The sequence below is a fragment of the Bidens hawaiensis genome, unplaced genomic scaffold (assembly GCF_021521415.1).
Source record: "Bidens hawaiensis isolate Kalapana, Puna unplaced genomic scaffold, B.hawaiensis_p1.1 tig00018959_1, whole genome shotgun sequence".
Classification (NCBI taxonomy): domain Eukaryota; kingdom Viridiplantae; phylum Streptophyta; class Magnoliopsida; order Asterales; family Asteraceae; genus Bidens; species Bidens hawaiensis.
Genome location: NW_027492880.1, coordinates 379,287 through 401,516, shown reverse-complemented (window position 1 = coordinate 401,516; position 22,230 = coordinate 379,287). Strand labels below are relative to the sequence as shown.

The 22,230-nt window shown below is 31.3% G+C and overlaps 1 protein-coding gene across 2 annotated transcripts; it reads right to left on the bottom strand.

The window, feature by feature from the left end:
- Positions 1 to 6,045: 6,045 nt before the first annotated feature.
- On the bottom strand, positions 6,046 to 9,420 carry LOC143557419 (high mobility group B protein 10-like). 2 transcript variants are annotated; one of them, XM_077046495.1, is made up of 6 exons: positions 9,172 to 9,420; positions 7,459 to 7,537; positions 7,172 to 7,334; positions 7,010 to 7,069; positions 6,592 to 6,923; positions 6,046 to 6,282 (listed from the first exon to the last, which is right to left on the bottom strand). In XM_077046495.1, the coding sequence occupies exons 1-6, from the start codon at positions 9,330 to 9,332 to the stop codon at positions 6,244 to 6,246; spliced, it is 834 nt and encodes a 277-aa protein (XP_076902610.1). In that variant the 5' UTR covers positions 9,333 to 9,420; the 3' UTR covers positions 6,046 to 6,243. The 2 variants fall into 2 exon arrangements, with proteins under 2 accessions (XP_076902610.1, XP_076902609.1); XM_077046494.1 differs by having other exon boundaries at positions 7,010 to 7,073; positions 7,173 to 7,334.
- Between the last annotated feature and the right edge of the window lie 12,810 nt (positions 9,421 to 22,230).

The following is a 22,230-nucleotide window of genomic DNA, read 5'->3' as shown; positions in this document are numbered from 1 at the left end:
CCATTCCGGTTAGTGTTTTGTAAAACAAACCAGTTCGATGCATTTGGTAATCAAACTCATCGTCGTGGTTAGTTTGATAAAATACTCGCGACTCTTAAGGTTTTATAATCTGCTCGTCGCGACTAAAGAATATATTTTTTACTCGTGTGACGCTGATTACGAGGGTTTAAACTTATTTAATCTTTACGAGTAGATTATTAGTGAAACAGGTCGCTACGGTTAGTTTATAGACACGTGGCAAGTTTTAATTGGTTATACAAACTACTCGTGAATAATCATAAACTATTCGTCACGACTAGTTTATAATACCTATTTTGGGAATATGTTAAAAATGACACCTAAAACCTGAAAAACCTAATCATAAATACTTATTTTGGGGATTTTCCCTTGAATATATCCTTTTTAACTTTTTAGGATTCATGGATCGATCGAACGGCTAGGAGAGTAGTCCTAACATGGTGAATCAGGCTTATACACTGCACTCAATAGTCATCGTTTTTAATGCCCAATTAATTATCTTATTTTAATTAATTTAATTACTATTTTAGTATCACGTGCCAGTTTTTTGTTGGTAATGATTATTCATACACCCTTTTTGGTTATTCACACACCCTCTTAACGCACATCCTATCTATACATACACCCTATAAAGGGTGTATGAATAACACATCCCTTTTTGTTTCATCTCAAATATTATATGCTTCTATATTTTTTTTCTAATAATAAATAAACATATTTATACGGAGTTTACTTTATTCGTTTATAATATTTATATATATTTTGGATTTTAATTTTATTTATTGTAAAAAAATTAATAATATATTTAGTATTTAATGATAAAAAAGTTCCACAAATAAATGAGATAAATAAACATATTTATACGGAGTTTACATTATTCGTTTATAATATTTATATATATTTTGGATTTTAACTTTCTTATTGTAAAAAAATATAAAAATATATTTAGTATTTAATGATAAAAAAGTTTTATAAATAAAGGAGATGTTATAACCCAGTTTAAAAACTATTTGGATTTGATGAGACCCATGACGCATTATTTTATTTACTATAAAATTAGAAAATTGTTTTTTAATTATAAATAACATATATCTTTTTTTAGAGAAATCAAATATTAATTTTAGTAGATCCCTACTTTATATGATTTTCATATCAAATATTTGGTAAGATTAATTTTTAATTTAATAAGATGTTATAACCCGTTTAAGGAATATATGAGTTTGGTGAAACTCATACCTGTGAATTCGGGTCAAATGCATGAGAAGTCTCCATTTACAAATAATGCAATCTGGTGGCTTAAGAGAATATATGAAACAACCAGAAAACTTTTAAAGGTTTTGTTTATATATATTATATAGATAGATGTGTCTAGCTTTTAACTCTTTAACTTGCTTAATTAAATTTTATATTCAAGTAAACTCTTTAAATTTTGTTTGTATATAAGAAAATCTCGTTTGCTTTAAAAAACATGAGAAGTTTTATATATTAGCTAAAATTTAATATTATGTCATCAAATTGATCGGAGACTTTTTATTCAAAAGATCGGAGGCTACTAATATAAATGATTAAGGTACTTACAACAATAAATTCTGAACTTTTTATGAATTTTCAAATAAATAACTAAGTTATGTTACATATAATAATTTAAGTTATGAAGGCTGTGACACAAATAAAAATATGCCATTTTTTAATAAAGAATTTTTTGTTCATTCCAAATTGGTTTGATCTTCAAATTCGCTATTAATGTCAGAGAGTTATGAGGGTAGTCTTTTTTCCTATTCAAAGGTCATATCATTGATTATTGTTGATAATAATATTAGTTGATGTATAGTAAGAAGTTGCAAAGGCCTCTTTATACATGAATATACTAATAAAGCTTGATAAATGTTTGTGGCATCTTTACCATAACTAGCCTTGAGAGCTTGATAAATGTTTGTGCAAAATTATATGTGTTTACAAAATTAATTAAATTAAAATGGGTTTATGTGAGTGAAATGTGAGAGTTTTTTCTCAATAGAGTGTTGGTGGAAAAACTATTTACCAATATAGTGTCAATCAAAAAATATTTACCAAAGTAGTGTTTTTAACAAATTTTGTGTTTTCCCACTCTTCTTGTTGGATAAGATAAAGATGGACCCATAACTTTTTTATTATTTTAAAATAATAATTATACTTTATATCCAAATATAAATATTTATCACATAAAAGTTAAAATAACACGGATACGTTAATTCGTTCTTTATTTTAAACTATAGTTTTACTTATAGGGAATTTTAAATATGTTTTATGTATGTGTTAGGTCGTAAAGGTAACGACACTGGTCTTCCGCGTGCATTGCACAGTGAATTCGGTCGGTGAGACTTGGGCGTTACAGTGGTGAGTTAGCACGAATTCGGTCGATAATGACTACGTTCGATAAAAACTGTTTTCTAAAAGGTTAAGCCTCTTTTTTAAATATAATTTTGAAATGTAATTATTTCATAGCATCGAGAGGAACTAATTAAAAGTATAGGTTATTTAACTCTAAAATAAAATGTTTCATTATAGTTTTGTAGAAATAAATCTACTTTGGAACAATAAAAATCTATTTGGAAAAAAAAACCACTGATACCTGTTTATTTGATAAAGAAATATTTATTTCAAAATAATTAAAGCATACATTCTAATTTATTTTCGAAATATATTTTAATTTATGAACAATTTTTCACCATAAAATATAAACTCTAAAGTTAATAAATATCTGTAAATTTTTAAAGAGAGTTGAGAAAAATTATGTAACAATTATTATACTAATTTGGCCGATAAATATCTATAACAATTTTTCACTTTAATATTTAAATTTAGTTATAAACTATAGTTATTATTTTAAAATAAAATAAAATGAAAGACATGACATGGGTCCATCTTGCTATAATCCAATAAGAAGAAGAGTGAGAATAACACAAAAATTGTTGAAAACGTTATTTTGGTAAATATTTTTAAATGAACACTATATTGTTAAATAGTTTTTCCACCAAAACTCTTTTAGAAAAAAACTCTGAAATGTGAATGAAAGAGAGAACGTTTTTATTGGTTCTGAAGGTTGTGAGAGGAGTGGTTTTGTTGATCGTTTCTACTTGACTGTGAATGTATTTTTGCACTATTGTAGATTTGTAGATACTATATTGATAACAAAAAAAATAAAAAAAAAGGAAAAAAAAAGTATAGTTTTGGATGAATAGCGGAAAACTTTTAGTTTAAAACGAAAGGTAGGATATATTTTTGGGTATCTTTTTACTTTTAGTAAACGATTTTCATGAAATTTCTTTAAAATAAATATAGCTTTTATATGAAATTTATACACCTGAAAATTTGTTTTATGAGGAAACATATATGTGATGAAAGTAATGAAGAAATAATTATTTGCATTTTATTTGTTTAAAACCACAGAAAGTAGTTCAAAACCTTGGATATCATGTGACAAGGGATTTTTCTTACATACTTTCACTCAGGTTCATTTACTTAAGCTTGAATTCTCTCATAAAGTAGAAAAAGAAGGTTATTAGGTATATGAATTTAGACATAATTAATTAAGTATTATACAACTATTAGTAAATCATAATAAAAAAAAGCAAATAAAGAAAATATTTTGACCAAAAGGCGGTGGTCAATGTTCCAGGAATTCTATCAAGAGAAAGGTCTTGGTCGTTGGTACCAAACGACCTCAAAATCACACTATTTTATAAATGAACCAAGTCTACTATAGAACCCAAAAATACTCCATAGTTAGAGAAAATTTTTGGATGCTTGGAATTTCTATCAATTGATTTTAAACGTGTGGTTGGATATTGTCGGAATACATAATATATACGAAAACACGTCATTAAAAAACATATAATAAAAATATAGTTTCATCACCATTGTTTTGTATGTGTTTTTCATCTTTTTTGAAAACGATCAATTACATAATATAAACAAACATTTTTTATGAACTCTTTTTCAATGTAACAAATACAGCTAGTATTCAAATATTCATCATCAACCCAATTATGTAAATCGGACTTAACCTACTTCTTTGCAGAAAATCTTCTCTCAACACTTGTTGCGACTTGTAAAACTAATAATAACTTAAAAAACGATACACCAATGTAAATGCTAGATATTCTCTTTGTTTCTATCATCAATTACAATGAAGGGAGTTTAATATCAAGTGCTCCCTTATCATCATCATCATCAACAACAAATTCATATAAATTTTTATAACGGTGATGATATCATAAAAAGACTTGCAAGACGCTAGATAAAGAACAAAATACAATGTACAAAAAGAAGTCAGAGAGCAACACCAATCCAACCAATTAAAAATTACAAATCTTAGCTCTATTATGAATCTAAGTAAACAACAAAAGCATATTGTCGACCGCCTATTCTTTTTCATAAATGAACGAGCCCCCTTATGAAATTGACGTGTACTCTTAGTCTTTCAAAATATGGTTGTGTGGATCAAAGTTGCCTTTAACTTCTTGTGTTTCTTCGACCCCTATGAAAGTTGAAGCAAATCAATAGGATCCCAATTTAAGAGGCGAGATTGATATGCCATAGGTGATCGAGCTACTTCCTCATTCTTGTTAGACTAATCTTCCGTAGGTATGGGGACCTAGTTGTCGTATTTACAAAACCTAGGGGGGTTTGAGTTAGTTTTATTCTAGTTTAGTCTAATAAGGATTGATCTAGGATTGGTTGGTTTATAAAAAGGTTTATTTGTAATCAATTTAATTATCACAATCAATAAAACAGTCAAATTTAGACTAATCTCTAACATATCGATTGCTATCGATCCTCTAAATCCTAAAATGTGCATGAGGTAATCGAGGTATTCACACATCTTACCAAAATCATATAGATACATCTAGACTAATATGAGTATCTTTGGTATATCCAAAATCATCATAATTACCACACGGGCTTCATTAAAACTAGAGGCGGATGTACCATATAGCTGGAGTGCTAGTCATCTTTCTATGGAACTTTAACTGTTAGCTCAAATATGTTTGGTGTGGAGGGGGGGGGGGATTGTCTTTGAAGTAATAACGAGGTAAAATAAGAAATCCCAAACACCCCCTTCTAATTGAGACAAAACTTGATGAGAGTTGACAAGGGGACACAATTGTCTTTGACTTGTGACCAAACTTGATGCAACAGGGGCATAAATAGCGTTTGACTCTTCATTAGCATTCTCCTCACCTGAGGCAAAACTTGTTATTGTTTCTATTTCTAGTTGTTTGTTAATAGTTTACTGTTTATAGTTAAATTATTTTTATCTCTTTGTACAAAAATTCCTTTTTACGACTAAGTTATTGTTTAAATTAACTTTTTATATATTTTGTTTATTACTAGCTATGGAAGAAAAGTTTGAATACAAAACTAACATTTTTTAATACGTTCCAAAGATTAAAATGCACACAGGACATGAGAACAATCATATGATATAATTTTTTTCGTTACATTTAACAAAATAATTTTTTGTGTTATGTACTTATATTCAACGAATTAATGTTATTTCATCATTTTAGATCAACCTACTTTGACTCGATCCATATTTGCCCCCACGTACTGAAAATCGCCATCGGTTAAAACAATTGGATTTGCATATCCTTCATTGCCATGTTGAAACAATGAAACTCATAATAATAATAACAATAATAATAATAATAATAATAATAATAATAATAATAATAATAATAATAGTGATGAAATGTGTGTCTTGATCCTCTTGGGTTTAATGCAATTCTCATTCATGTCATGCTTTTCCCACAAAGAGTTGACATCCTCAATAATAAGTCGAAACTCTCTAATCTAAACTTCTCAAGTTATCACCCAGACATCCTTCAATTCTACTCAAACCTGATCATAATGCTTAACTCACCATGAGAGTGAGTCAACTCAGCCTTGCCTGTGTGAATATCAAGATGGCTGCATCAACTTAAGGGCAACATCACAACATAAATTCACCATTCAGACATTATAAACTCGAAACAAAAACCCAACACTTTCAACAATTTCCATTCACCATGATCAGAAAAAAATAAACATTTTCTCCATTCATCCTAAACTACAACAAACTTCATCACAGACGACAAAGTACAACAACAAACCGCAAGCCTACAAATTAGAAGAGAAAAAGATCGCTACAACCTACACAAACTAACTAGATTAAAACCGAGCCATTTCAACAATTAAACACATTTATCTTTCCTTGTCTCTCAACCCCTTTTCCTGATAAACCTACAATAAATCATCAATCACACCAAAATTAGCTCCAAGAAACACAAAGACGATTTCTTGAAAACATTTGTTACTCAACTTTCTGGATACAGCATAAAAGATAAACCAATTTTGGTTAAATATCAATATTAGCTTTGACCAATGTTGACTTTTCCTGACTTGACACCTCAAACCATCAACTAAACATGCTTAAAACAAAAATCTTTGAACCTCCTCTTTTCTTGGGTTAAAAAGTTGGTTACTTGAAATAGAAATTTAACCAAAGTTGGTTACTTTTTAACACAATTTGACATTCTAATCACCATTTACCTGTTTCTCCTCTTCGGTCAAAGTGTTCCATAAAACTTGAATTCGTTTGCGTATGACACTTTCTTGACCATGGTACAAAGGTTTTAACCTGATATAGTGTTCGGTGAAGAACACATCATAACCACTTATGTCTGGTTCAGGTGAAGGTTCCCTTACGGCAAGCTGATACATCTTGTGGGTCCCATGAGACGGTGCTGGTGATTCGGATGGCACATGATACAGAAAACCTGACAGCTTTTCTGACCCGATATCCACAGTAACCAAATAGCCTTGATCGAAACGGTTAATAATTGTTCCAGTTACCTCTCCACCAACCTCAACCTTTTGCATTGCTGTACCACATAATAACAAACATGTTCAAGAATTAACATTTTTAATGGAAATAGTAAACATATGAATCACATGGTAAAAACATTACCAGAAAACAGATTCTTGACAGAACCAGATGCTGATCCATGGGCGACTTTGTTTGTTGCATCTGCGAGAATGACAAAGTATGGGGATCCATAAAGCTTTTGTTTTTTTATTTTATAAATTTGGTATATAATATATAAACATGTTCAAGAATTAGTTAAAGTACCATGTGGACCGATAGTGGGGGCTTTCTTATGAAAATAATAAACCTGCTCGAAATGATAGAGCAATGAAAGATAATACTTGCGCAGTACAAAAGAAGCGTTTGTGATTGTAGGGCCAAATTTGAAAGCAGCCATGACTTCCTTCCATCTTCGGTCGTTCACGATCTGTACAGAAAATATATGCTTTTTATGAGAAACTATAATTAATTATTTTACACGTGAATTATTCACAAAAGAACCAAAAGATGCTTAGGCATTTGTTTCTTATGGTATTGGAAAAAAACCATACCTTTCCAATGCCGCCTCGTGACGTGACTTCTATAAATAGCCGATGTAGATCTAAAGACGACCCTCCAATGACAGGGATCCTAAGTACACAAAAGAAAAGGAACAATATGAACTTAAAGTTATATACAATAGTCTTATCTGAATTCAAATATTATCTATATAAAACAAAAAAAAATCAGAACAAAGTCAATAGTATATTAATTACTAAATATAATGCTAAAACAATTAAGAAACCATCCAAATAACCAGGAAAAAAAATTCACAACGTGAAATACAATTATGATCAACGTCTTGGATACATGTAACTTGCTCAACTTATTGAAAACCTTCATAGGTAGTCACTATATGATACTTGTTTGTCATCACTTTTATGTAAACATCTATAAGATGTAATGGATCACTGATAAGTTTTTCTCGTTTCACAGGATTACATGGTCTGACATACAAACTTAAGCTTGGATGAATACAGGTGATATATGTACTAAAAAACATGCTTTGACCGAAAACGTTGTAAATAGATTCACACTAAACATTCTCAGCCTGAATCCACTGAACGATTTAACCTAAAAATGAATATACACTAGCACACCCGATCATAAATAAACACTTATGCCAAACAAAAGAACAGAACATCGGCTTTCAATCTTTCATACATACACAATTTTCCAAATCACAATTTACAAAAGAAACTAGATACAGTGTGGTAGTTAAACCATGAGAGACCCAATAAGAAAATAACAGAAGCAGACACAAAAATAATCTTCACATACATTAGGGTTTGTTAAAATGAGCTACTTTAATACTCAATAAAGACAGTGGCAGCTTTCACTGGCAATTAGGTTATGACTACACACCAAAAACATTCATTATACATTTATACTTCAACTTTAATAAGACCAGACCATCCACACATAAAATTAGAAGCAGCACATTAGAAAATTGAGTAATAAAATCTCCAAATTCCCAATTCTTATAAAAACCATCAGCCCTAATTCAAATTCAAAACCCTCCCAATTCATCCCCCCAACACTAACTTTCCCCAAATTAGAAAGCTTTCTTACAAATATAGATCAAAGATCAAAACTTTCCTTCAGGATTCAAGAAACCACAACAATTAGGAAAAAGGGTTTTTTAAAAAATTAGCAAAGATAAAGAATGCAGCAAATTAAAGAATTAAAACCTAATAACCCCAATACAAAAACCCTCCCAACTTATTTCCCAAATTACTGAATTAGAAACCTTTCTTACACAAAAACCCCATCAGAACAACAAACCAAGACCAAAGATGAAAACTTTCCTTCAAGATCCAAGAAAACATAACAATTAACAAAAAGGGTTTTCACCAAAATGAAAAAAGATCAAGAATACAGCAAAATAAAGAAATAAAACCATAAGGGTATGCAAAAAACGAAGTCTTTAGTACTTACTTGAACTTGGTACCCAAACCCGAGTGAAAAATGAGTGTTTTGAGTGCCAAATTCCCAATTTTTATAAAACCCAATAACCCTAATTCAAAACCCACCCAAATTAGAAGCCTTTCTTACACAAAAAAACCCATCAAAGCAACAGAAAAAGACCAAAGATGAAAACTTTCCTTCAAGATTCAAGAACCCATAACATTTAGGCAAAAGGGTATTCACCAAAACTAAAAAAGATGAAGAATGCAGGAAAATAAAGAAATAAAAGCAAAAGGGTATTTGTCTGTAGTACATACTTGAACTTGGTACCAAGAGAAGAGTGAAAAAGCTGAAGTTTATCCCAGAAAAATTGTGGGTTTTGGGTGATTTGTTCATAAGAAGCTTCTGGTGGAGGATAAGTGGTCGTGGATGTACCGCAACCGTTGGTAAAGACTGAGGAGAGATGAGGGGCCGACATTTTTAATCGGAGGTGGTTAACCAAAGATTCGATAGATGTGTAATCATACACAATAAGACTTAAGCCTAGCTTCAACAAAATAATATTGTGGTTTTGATTTTATTACAAAATAAATATTATTGTTGTTATAAAGACTGTAGATTTATTTCATATGAAGATGAAGAAAACAATTGAATAAAGACTATACTCTTTATTGGATACCGTGATTAATATCCACCATTTAATAACGCCTTGAAACCTACCTTTTTTTTAAATAGTTTTTGTTTTAACTTTTGCTATGTTACGTAATCCAATATTATTATTCCAATAGTTTTATTTAATTTTAATTAAAAAAAGCATTAGTTTCAAAGTCAAGAAAGTGTAAATACAGTGATGTGGTATTTTATTTTTTACGGTTTTAATTAATATAAGTTTTAATTTAATTTGATTTAATATATTTAATAAGAACATGATTTTGGAGGGTTATTTGGTCAAAGGCTTGAAGGGGGATCTATGTTTAGAATATTTAAGGTTTCTTTTTCTTTACTCATACGTGGACTTTGATGTTTGGCACCATCTTTTCTTTTTTTTTTCTTCTGTTTTTTTCTTTTTAAAAACATGATGGCAAATTGCAATATATTTTTAGGTCGTTAAAGAAATAAAATTATTAGTCATTAATCGGTTTTATAATTAACTTTTTAAATATTATATTTTTGAGGTCTTTAAAAAGTAATGACTCACAATTCTCGTTTATGTGATTTCAATGTTTTAATGGTGATTTTATGTTGCTTTCAGTTTTTCTTGTTAATAATAAGATGGTTGTGCATGATTTAAACTTAATTCATGTGATATCTATATGTATCTTAAATATTATAGGATATAAGTGTATATAATTACAGTAACATATTATATTACATAAATATATAATAACAATAATATATGATATTATATGTAATATAAAATTACAATAATATATGATTTTATATGTTATATAATAATGGTGCATGCATAAAAATAAAAAATATATATGTGGAATCAACTTCAAGATATCTAGTGAAAACCACATCAATTTCCCATTTGGTCTAAAAATCAATAGGACATGAATGGTTTAGTTCAGTTCAGTTAATAGTTTCAATCAAATTAACCAATTGACTTTTAGTTAATTAGTTTGGTTTATTCAGTTAACTTTTCGAATTCGGTTCAGTTAATAACCAAAAACATATTTTGATTAAAAATTTTACTTAGAAATACATAAAACATATACATAAATACATGAAATAATGGTATACATATATAAAATGATGGTATAAATACATGAAGTGTAGTATAATACATAAAATAGAGGTATAAAAGCTATAAGTATATGAAAATACAAACGGTTCAGTTCGGTTAAATTTGGTTAAACTAGAGTAAAAAAAATAACCAATAACCACTTTTCGGCTAATTTGGGTTCAGTTTCGTCGGTTTTTTATTCGATTTGATTAACTGTTCTTGTATTACTCACCCCTAGAAATCATTATGGGGCGGTTCAGTTTTCACACTTGTTTTGAAATGAAATTGTGTTCGTATGATCCGAGTTTGGTTAGGTTCGGGTAAATATCGAAATGTGAAACATCATAGCCTAGGAATTCTATATTCGGTGTTGGTCCAACCTTGTACTGACAGGCTATATCGGTTTAGGCATCAATTTTAATCTTTTAGAGATTTCGAGTATATGACGATTTCAACCTAGTGCAGACACCTACAAGCCTATAACTTAGAGGTTGTTTGGTAACTTCTTAATGGCTATTAAGAGGCTACCAAATAGCCACTTACTCTCATCATGAATCACCGTGGTTTCACTATGTGTTACACTCTACACAAAGTATAAAAGATGTATTGTTTTGCAGGACTCTAAACCTATGAACAACTTACGAGCATGAATCTTTACTATCTGGACCTCAAACCTATAAATAATCTAAAAATGTCTAGATCATAGTAATCTAGACCTTGAACAATCAAACAACCTATGTAAAAAGATACGTGGATCTCTAATACAAACACCAAACTATTAAACAATAATTTGAAAAGTACCATGATCATAGTTTTATTCAACGGATAATGAGTACAAGAGTTAATAATGTCATGACACCCCCAACAACTACATTCAACATCAAGGACATACCTTATTGTAGAAAGCTACATTAGGGATCATTAATGACACTCCTCTCTGTTATGTAAATACAATTACACACCGTACACCTTCACTTTATATTTACTCACTTAATGCACCACACTCCATTTTCGTGTCCTACTCAATAGTTACTCTCACCTCAGTTATATAACAAGAATTCCTTCATATGATTCTCAAAACATTAAGACCGAAGAGTCATCAACCCTGCCTTCACAACCAGATTCTGTTTCAATAGTGTGCGAATAACAACGTCATGCTTATATGATTGTTACACTTAGGTTTACTATCATTTTATTTATTTATTTATTTATTTATTTATTTATTTATTGTTTTTTGGTTTGTTAATTGAAATTGATGAATATTTTAGTAATATATATTATTATGTTCTTGACTTTTACTTTAAGAGGTCAACTATTAGTCATGTGAACAGTACGATTTTAAGAACTATTAATCCGTGTCTACATTTATAGTTTTATGTATTGTTAAATAGTTGTGAGGCAATTGTTATGTAATAATACGTATTAATCTCATTTTTTTTAAATGAAAGACACAAGTATTCAATGTATAATTAAGAGCATGAATAAACTTTGATTTTGATATATTTGCCCTTTAAAGATATCAGTATTTCTTAAGTCTTAATCTTGATAAACAATACATGCAAATGTGTAAGTTGTTATGCTTTATATTTAGAATTTATAAAACTACTAGCAAAAGTGCCCGCGCGATGCTGCGGGTTCATGCATGTTATCTCCTTGTATTGGTTTGCAGTATTTAGCGTGGTGTGTAATGGATTATTAGTGCGAGCGCGCGTTTCACATGTGCATTGGTTTGTTGGGTGTTTTTTAAAAAAGGGGGGGGGGCACTAAAATATTAACAAATGCATATATATTGGATATATATATCGTGTTTTGTGAAATATTTGTTAATAAAGTAGGTTTTTGGGTTTCGTGAATTTCAATCAACATAAAGGATTAAATGTGTGTTAATTGGGAAGTAGTTACACTGTGTTCCAAAGCTTCACTAAAGGAGAGAAATGAAAGGGTTTGGAAGGAAAAGTAAGAGAATTGGTGTTCCTGAGTTTTTTTATGGAAAAAAAGGGTTGGAAAGGAAAGGAAAGGAAAGGAATTGATTTATGGTGTATTTGGTTTTCCTTCCAAATTGGAAAGAATTGAGGAGAAAAGAAACACAAACATCATACTCATATTTCTGTTCCAGTTATGTAACATCCTAAATTTTATAATATTAAATAAAGAAAGATTTCGTTGAATGGTCGGGCAGTTAATAATATTAGCTAATATTAAACAAGAAATGATCATGGACTTGGATTTAATTGAGATAGATTAAGGGTAATGGGCCTTAGGTCCATGGGCTTTAAGGAGTATAAATACTCCCTTAAACCACCCTTAAACCCTAAATCTTCATTCTTACATCCAAATCCCTACACATTCAAAAACACACACACACCCCTACACCATAAACCTTCGGCCGAGAGTGAAGGTGAGATCCGAGCCACATAAGCATCGATTCTGGATATATTCTCGTGATACAAGATAGATTCGAGGCCTAACTTTCGTAACCAAGCTATACCGTAACCTTCAAACGCGTTAAAGGTATGTTCTCCATGTTAAAGTTTACGTTTTCATGAATGGTTAGTCTTGAGACTTAAACCCATAGTAGATCGAGCCTAAACTAGTATTAAAGTGGCAAACTTGATGTTAAAATGAACCTAACGAATCTGCGATTATGAGCGGCCCGTTAAAGAAAACCTTACTGAACGTTTTAAGCCTAAAGGTCCAAACTTTACGTGTTTTCGGGTCAAACCTTATCCAAAAACGACCATAGGAATGATCGCGGGTTAGTCATATACCATACCCATGGATTTCTCGGTAAAACGATAAGAATTTTGGGGATTAAAGATGAACAACGGCGGCTGCTGACAACTTCGCCTACAAGCGAACTTCGCCTGCAAGCAAGTTCGCTTGCAAGCAAGTTCGCCTAACTGATAACTTCGCCTAAGGCTAAGTTCGCCAAGCCTTAACTTCGCCTGGTGATAAGTTTGCCAAGCCTTAACTTCGCCTGGTGATAAGTTCGCCCATGATAACTTCGCCTAAAGCTAAGTTCGCTTAAGGTTTAACTTCGCCTAAAGCTAAGTTCGCTTAAGGTTTAACTTCGCCTAAAGTCAAGTTCGATTAGAAAATAAATTAAAAACCTAATGAAAAATGTGTTAAGACAGTTAATGGAAATAAACTTTTTCCAAGCTGACCTGGCAGCTCGACCCCAGCCAGGGGCTCTGCCCCTTGGACCCTGCTAGGGGCTTCCGCCCCTAGACCCCGCTGCCAGGGGCGCTGCCCCCGGACCCCCGTTCGTTGTGGGTTATATAAAGATAGAAATACAACATGAGTAGTAGTAGTTAATTGATACATGTAAATATTATACAGTTAGCCGTGCACAGCTCAAAAAGGGAATAACGATTAACGGAGAGTGTAACAGGATTCAGGTGAGTTTCTAGCCCCATTTATGTGTTATGTTTTCGGGGCTGTGTGCATACTCAATATGTTTGTTAATACGCTTATCCTAAGAGATAAGTGTATGCCTTATGTGAATAATGTGAAATGTATGAATGATTGCCTGATGGTACGTGAACGATCTTCGGATATTGCACGTATTGTCAGGTTGTAATGCTATGTATAAGGTAAGTATGATATGTATGCTTATGTGTATGAATGTGATAAAGTTAATAAAAGAAGGAAAGGATGGTTGTATGGTTGTATGGTTACGAAGATGGTACCGGGCCCTAATAATACTCGAGGTATGATGTATGATTGTATGGTAACGAAGAGGGAATCGAACCCTACTAATATTCGAGAACTAGGGAACCGAACCCTACTAATATTCGAGGAAAGAGGGTACCGAGCCCTAATAATACTCGAGGAAAGAGGGTACCGAGCCCTAATAATACTCGAGGAATGTAGGGCGTAATGCTCTTTATAACGTAAGATATGAAATCAAGTTAATACAAAAGAAAGTATGGAAGTATGAAAGTATGAATGAAAGAATATAAGTTTGTGTGTATTGTATAATGTATGATTAACTAAAACTCACTCAGCGTAGCTGACTTTTAGTATGCACGCAGGTGAGTAGGATGAGGCAGCTCGCTTGAGGAGACACGTGGCACTGAATAAGAGGCTGGCATCGGAAGACTCAAGACGTTTAAGTCTAATGTTTTGTTTATTTTGAAAGACAAGATGTTGTTTTAAGACAAGATGTGTTTTGTTATGAAATGTTTTATGAAAACTTTTATATTCCGCGAATGTTTTAATTAACTCTGATATTTAGAACTGCGTTTATGAGTAAATCCAACACGAAATTAAGGCTACCGGTAACGGGGCCTTACAAGTTATACCCTCATCATCATCATCAGCAGCAGACTGTCTTCAACCCACCTCCCATCATCTTTCTAAACTCACTGTACTCACCGGAAAATCTTCATCTCTATCATCACCTTACTCCGACGAAGCGTCATTCATTCGATTATCACCTAACACGCCGTCCATTCGTTCTTCTCCGCGCCATTTAAGTTCTCATTCAATCAGGTTTTCATTGGTTTTAGTTTCAACACTTTGCTTTCCTTTTAATATCCGCTGATCATTTTTGTATCCTTCTTTTGCGGGTCAAAATATTGTTTTGAAAATATTGCCTGCCAGGAGTTTGTGAAAAAGCCTCAAAGAGGTTTTGCAGTAAATGGGATCATGAAATGGGAAGATTGAGGGCCTATTAGTGAGAGAAGTTGCAATTTTGTCTAAAGTACATCACAAGAATTTGGTAAAGGTAATGTATTGATATACTTATATGATCAGTTGTCCAGTTTTGTTAAATGGGAACAATAGATGCACCTACTACACATACTAATGAAAACTTTAGTTTAAAGATGAACCGAATATATATCATAGGCAATAAGTTGTCTTGTTAAATGAAGCTTGGGAACACAGTGTTAGAGTTGAAATTTACACAGGAAATGAAAGAAATTCTTAAATTAAAGCTAATAAGTTGTCGGATAACGCATGGTGGTAAAGGGGTGGGCATACGTGAATAAGTTGTGTATATGCATACTGCCATATGCACATATATTGGATCGTTGATGTTATAAAGTAACTTGTATTTAACTTGAAGAAACAAAAAGTTTTTAATTTGGGGCATTACAACTAACAAGTAGGAATGTGATGGGAACTAAGAAAACGATAGGACGTTAACATAGTCATAAAACCAGATGAGATATGCAAGACAATTTCATCAACTCACAAATTAACACCCATTCAACCCTACACTCAAATAGGTTACCAGATATATAAACGCACCTTTAGCACCCATCTAACAAATTAACTGCTATTAAACTCATATTAACTAATATTTAAATCGGATTGAGAATCCCCTGAAAATAATATATCAATTACTGATTGGTTAAGTTCAACAATAATAATTAAAAAAAATTAAAAAAAAACCATATGATTGATATTTATCAATTGTGTAAGGCATGAATGAAGGCTAGTTTAAACAACCTCATATAAAATTAAATCCATATTATGAAACAACAAATAAAGAGAAATGAACCTAGAATGGAACTTTGGTTGTGATGTTACCCATAGCAAGCATATAAATCCTGATAAAGACAAATTTATTGTGTAGTGAATAACATATTGTAACTTGAAGTAAGATGAACGATGTAGTAACTACGAATTGGATTTAAATGTGTGTTTATGATAGCAGAAGTGTGAGGACCGTTCAGGACAAATGGATTATGCAAGCGAAGAGGGTAGTTTAGTAAGGTAAACTGTTGAACCAGTAATTGAGAAATTAATTGTGGCAAATGGGTTGTTGGTATTCCCAAGGTTTACAATGTGGTGTAAGTTATTTGCATTGTACAAACCTTTCAAGAACAATAAGGTAACATGACTGGCATGGAATGGTTAAAATCACTACATTGTAAGATAATTTGATAATTAAAAAGAAAAAAAAGGGTGGCGGGTTTGTAATATTAAACATCATAGTGCAGACCACTTGTCATTATATCACTTTTATTCAACAAACCATGGGTTCGAATCAGGTCATGCTGTCATGCATAGATAAACAAAGGTGCATGCACAAGCAATCAAAAACCTTATGTTTAATGTATATGCTAAACTAATCTAGCAGTTGACAATGAACTTGCAATAGAAATTAACTATGCTGTTCATAATCAATGTGTAAATAATAAATACACGTAACACATCAACTTATAAGCAAAAAGAAATGAAAAAAGGCGATTCACCATTAGGAACGACTACTTATAAAATTTGTGTACCTGATTTGAATTTTTGAAAATTTATGATAAATACATGGTGTATCAATTTTTTTTCTTAAAATATATGTGAGTTGCTTGTTAACATATAACCTCTATGAAAGCTGCACCAAAGGTTTTGGTTGATAAGGCAAATATTAAAAATACAAGTAACAAACATAAAATAGAAGTGAAACAATACATGTAATTAGTAAGATAGCAAGACATGACATTTATTAATATAACCTCAACAAATTGTATAATTTAAAATCAACCTTACGCCTGACATGCCGTCTTTAGATACGGTGAGTGCATCCTTGGTAGAAACACTCTTTTTCCTTGGTGTTCCCCGATAGCTATCTCAACGTTAATCACGTTATGCTTGAACGCTTTGCATATTAGCCTTGTTCCCTTTCCTAGGCCGTTTGATGGGTCAAAGTTTCTTAGCAATATGATAGGACATCCGACCTTTAACTGTAGTTTAGTTGTGTTTGTAGTGGGCGTCGTTATTGCTAAAAACCAACAATGTTATTTTTGTTGATAAAAGCAAACTATAAAAATTTAGTTAAATCATATGAGTAGTGAAATATATTGTGGGTGTATCAGGGTCTGTTACTTTTGGATGTTGAATCCTTTATTGGAGCAGAAATCGTGTTTATGTTGCTTGATGGTGTATGAAATTTGCTTTTGTCATAGGGCATTCTTGGCCTGGGTTTTCTTTTTTCATTGGTACCTTGTTAAATGCGTGAATTAAAATGGTGTATGTACATATTTAAGATGAAGGTGTCAATTGAAGCTTTGTACTTACCATTAATTTTATGAGAGCATGGTTTGTTCATATGTTCCCTAGACTCGGATCGGCGACATCCTTTTCCCTGAACGTTGTGATGTAGTTTTAGTAACGTGATATATAAAAGTATGCAGTAATTGAAGTTCATGTTACATTTGTGTGATGATCGGTGTTATGGTTAGGACCAAATTCATTAATTGGTGTATAGAGAACGATTATATTAAATACCATGTAAGTTTGTTGCATAAAACTAAGATTTTACCCACCATACTCGGTATTCACATATAATGCCAAAAATCTTCGAAGAAGGTGGCCCGAATAATGGTACGCGTACCTGTTTTCTTCGTGAAGTGTAGGAGAGGTGATTTTTGTTTCTAACGTCCTAAAAGTGTTGTATATATTACATTGGTTGGAATTATCAATGTGTATACTTGTTGTTAGAAGACTGGTAGATGGAATGGTGATTGCTAGAGTGGCTAGGAATAATATGGGAGGTAACTTGAAAGAAGGCAAGTGATGGTGTTTGTGAAGTCAAAACTGTCATTGAATAGATGCATTAGTGGGTATTGATTAGTGAGTTGATGGAGGTTGGTTTTCATTTCGTGAATACTAATATAACTTGATGGGTTATTAATTAATATTAGTTTAAATTGATGAGTTATTACCTATAAAGATTAAGTACTTGAAGTTAACATTTACATAACTTAGTAGTTTTTTTAAGGGATAATGATGGTCGGGTATTTTGTATATATATTAATATATTAATTATCTAGTTTTATTGAGTATATTGTTAGAACTTTGGTACTTCATACGTGCTTTTGTATTTCAGGTAATTGATCGTTAAAGATACTAAATGGGAGACCTGTACAAGCATGGAATGATATCTCGGGAAGACCGAAGCATTATTTGATGTCTTGGGAAGTGTTTCAAGGATTTGGGAAGAGTATAGATGAGTGATCATAAGCCGATGCTAAAACAGAACAAGATGGGTTGACGAAATGCGACCTTGAAGTAAAACGAGCATATCCTGAGCTAGAAAATGAGTTACGAGAGCCATAATATATGAATTTTGGGTTTCTCGACGAGAGGAATCTGAAAATGAGGTTTTCTTAGGTAGCGGTACGCTATGGGATGGTCATATGGCCACCGCGTACCGCGACGGGTGTGCAGACGGGATTTTTTAGTTTATATTATCTTTTTCATGAAAGAAAACCCTAACTCCGTTTTGACGAACCATAGGCGATTCCAGCAGCTCCAAGAAGCGATTTCCACCATTATAGCTTGTGCCAAGACCTTCCACATGATCCATATCATCTGTATCGAAGATTTGATGATGTCTCGGCTCGGCTAATCTCTTAGAATCGCACCCGGGATGTATAGTTTGTAACCATTTACAGTTTTTCTCATGTGATTAAGAATACTTATGTTTTGTTATTGAAAGATTGATATATGATTATTGATGTTTAGTGGGTCGGTCGGTTTAGGTTTACGTTGGTCTGAACGATCTGTTACCAGTTGCTAGATAATTAGTCATATAACTGTTTGGTTAGATTGAATACGATAAAATGTACAATTACCCTTAACTGAGTCACACTGGCAAGGACTGTTTGATAACCAGTGTTGTGTGTAAAGTAATTGTTGACATCTAAGGTTTTGTCTGGTTGATCAGTTTTCAGTTAATCATTAATAATAAATATGTTAGGTTGCATGAGATACTGTTTGGTTGCTTACTTGAATTCCTGGGTGTAATTTGCTTTGTTAACTATTTACAACTCGTTTATTTGTTCGTTGCTTAGTTCTCTTAATTCAAAATATTGCTTGTGTGATCAGCACTAAAGCCAGTTACTTCATAATTATAAATCTGTTACACGAATTGCATTGACCACATACTCCTTGTGATACGATACCCTACTTGCTCTATCTATTTAGAATAATTAGGTTTTTGATTGACTCAAACAACGGTCATCAGATAATCACATACATCCCCGTAAGGACTTAATACAATATCATAATTACCAATTCAAAATAAATGTATCAAAAATACCCATATTCAAATTTATGAGATTTACGATATTCTCAAAGATTGCTCTAGGATATGTGAGTTTAGGCTATAAAAAAAGAAAGTAAGTATAAATTCTAACTCTATTTAACAAGTATATTTGGTATTAACTATTTTGATCGGCCAAATATGATGTTCTACAATTTTGAAAGATATATATGAAATTACCACTTTCTTGAATAAACACTTTTTAGGTGTGGGTTTTGGCAAATAAATTGTTCTTGTTATCCAAAACTAATGACTTGACACATGAATAATCATATAATTAACAAAAACCATAAAAACTAATCACAACCATTTCAAGTCGTATTAATCAAATTAATTTGTTTAAATTATGAAAAAAAAATGTACAAAAAGAAGGTAAGTATAAAACTGAAATTATATTTAAGAGGTATATTTGATATTAACTCTTTTGATTGACCAAATATGATGTTCTGCAATTTTGAGAGGTATATATGAAATTTCCGCTTTCCTGAATAAACACTTTTTAGGCGTGGGTTTTGGGCAAATAAATCGTTCTTGTTATCCAAAACTAATGACTTAACACCGGAATAATCATATAATTAACCAAAAACACCAAAAAACTAATCATAACCATTTCAAGTCGCATTAATCAGAATAATTTGTTTAAATTATGATAAAAAAATGTACAGAAAGAAAAATACATGCAGTTTGAGTTGATACTTGAATAATCATATTATTAACCAAAAACATAAAAAAAAATCATACACATTTAATTAATCAAAATAACTTGTTTAAATTATAATAAAAATACAATAAAGAACAATACATACAATTTGTTTTTCTTCTTTAATAAAAGGAACATCAAACAACCTTTGAAGATGAATTGATAAAAAATGATTAATACAACAAAATTATACATTTATTAAGTACACATTGTATATGAAAATGTATTGCATATTATTTTTCACCTTGTGTACCTCTTAGAACCAATTAACTACACTTATAATTATTCATCCTCATCTTCAGGATCATCGTTGTTATCATCATATTCAAAATTTATTCATGCACAATGCATAAAAGACCCGGATTTAATATTTAATAAAATGTTTATTCGTGACATGGTGTGTATGAACCTGTCTAAGCACAAACTAATTTGCATGAACCATCTACTTTTAACATGCAAATGTGTAATAATGAACATTAAATCAAATACATTTACAATATATTAAAATATAAATTTATGATTATGGAGAATGATCTTGACAATATATTAATCATCAAACTATATTTGTTTAAACATTTGGGCATCTTATTATTACAACTTTAAATGGCTAAGGTACATGGAGTACTTGTTTAATTCCTTTTGATTTCCAATTTTTACGTAGTTTCTTTCTAAACTCACATCTAAACGTTGCCTTAATTATTTACACTTTTGTCATAGGTCATGCATTGCCATCTAACTATGACTGTTCAGATGTAGAAGAAGAGTTTCAATGGTTAATCAAGTGAGCAATATAAACTATTAATCCTCGTGTAACTTATGATTAATATATATTCAATACAACTTAAAATTTTGGAACTTTTTAATTGTTATTGTTTAATCAGGTACACACCACTGCATAATGCTAGGAGACCATGGGAACAATCTAATGATCGCTCTCGTCAATATCCTCCCACCTTATTGTTGATATCCGATCACGATGACAGGGTTGTGCCCTTGCACACCTTGAATTATTGGCGGTACGTATTTCATTTTCGTTTCTATATGGTTGTTGAGATAATATATAGGTAACCAACTTCGGTAAAAAAAACAAGAAGCCACTATATATAGGATAACAAAGTTAATAAAAATACAACGAAACATGAGAGTTAAAAATATGGATAGTCACTATAATAATAATAATAACATATTTAAACCATAACCTTTTGTTTTGCAAGGCTATAAATAATAATAATAATAATAATAATAATAATAATAATAATAATAATAACCTGGTGAATTAATTCGTGAAAGATCTTTTCATTTTCAAAATAGGTACGAATTTCGTCACCATTATTATTTTATTAAATTCAACTTACACTATCATGTTTACTATTTAATTTAATTAGTTGTGTTTGAGTTGATTTAATTAGTTGTATTGTTTTGGTTCGAATTCGTACTGATTTAGCAGTTTTTTATTTTATTTTTGAGTTGTTGAGTGTTGTAGATGTGTTGTTGGCTAGGGTTTAATGACTAAATCGGAGTAATGTGCTTCCTGTTTGTTTGATTGATCTTGATGCAAACAAAGGAAACGACACTCAAGATATAAAACTAAAAACCATTTACGGCTTGTTTACGTGAGCCATTAAGCTAATTGAAGCTTTTCATACATATTGTGTTTATTGGACTAGCCGCCAGTTGATGTAAACCAATACAATGAATTTTACAAATTTCCAACACTACCAAAAGCGTGCTTAGTTTAGTTCGAGCTTTCACAATATTCAAGCATTATATAGCATCTTTTTCCTTAGCCCAAATCGCCTCAACATTTCTTTGTTACGTCCTTCGAACCTAGAGAAAATAATGACAAGATAAGTAGAGAAAATGGATGTTATTCATTGGTACGTATGTATGTATAT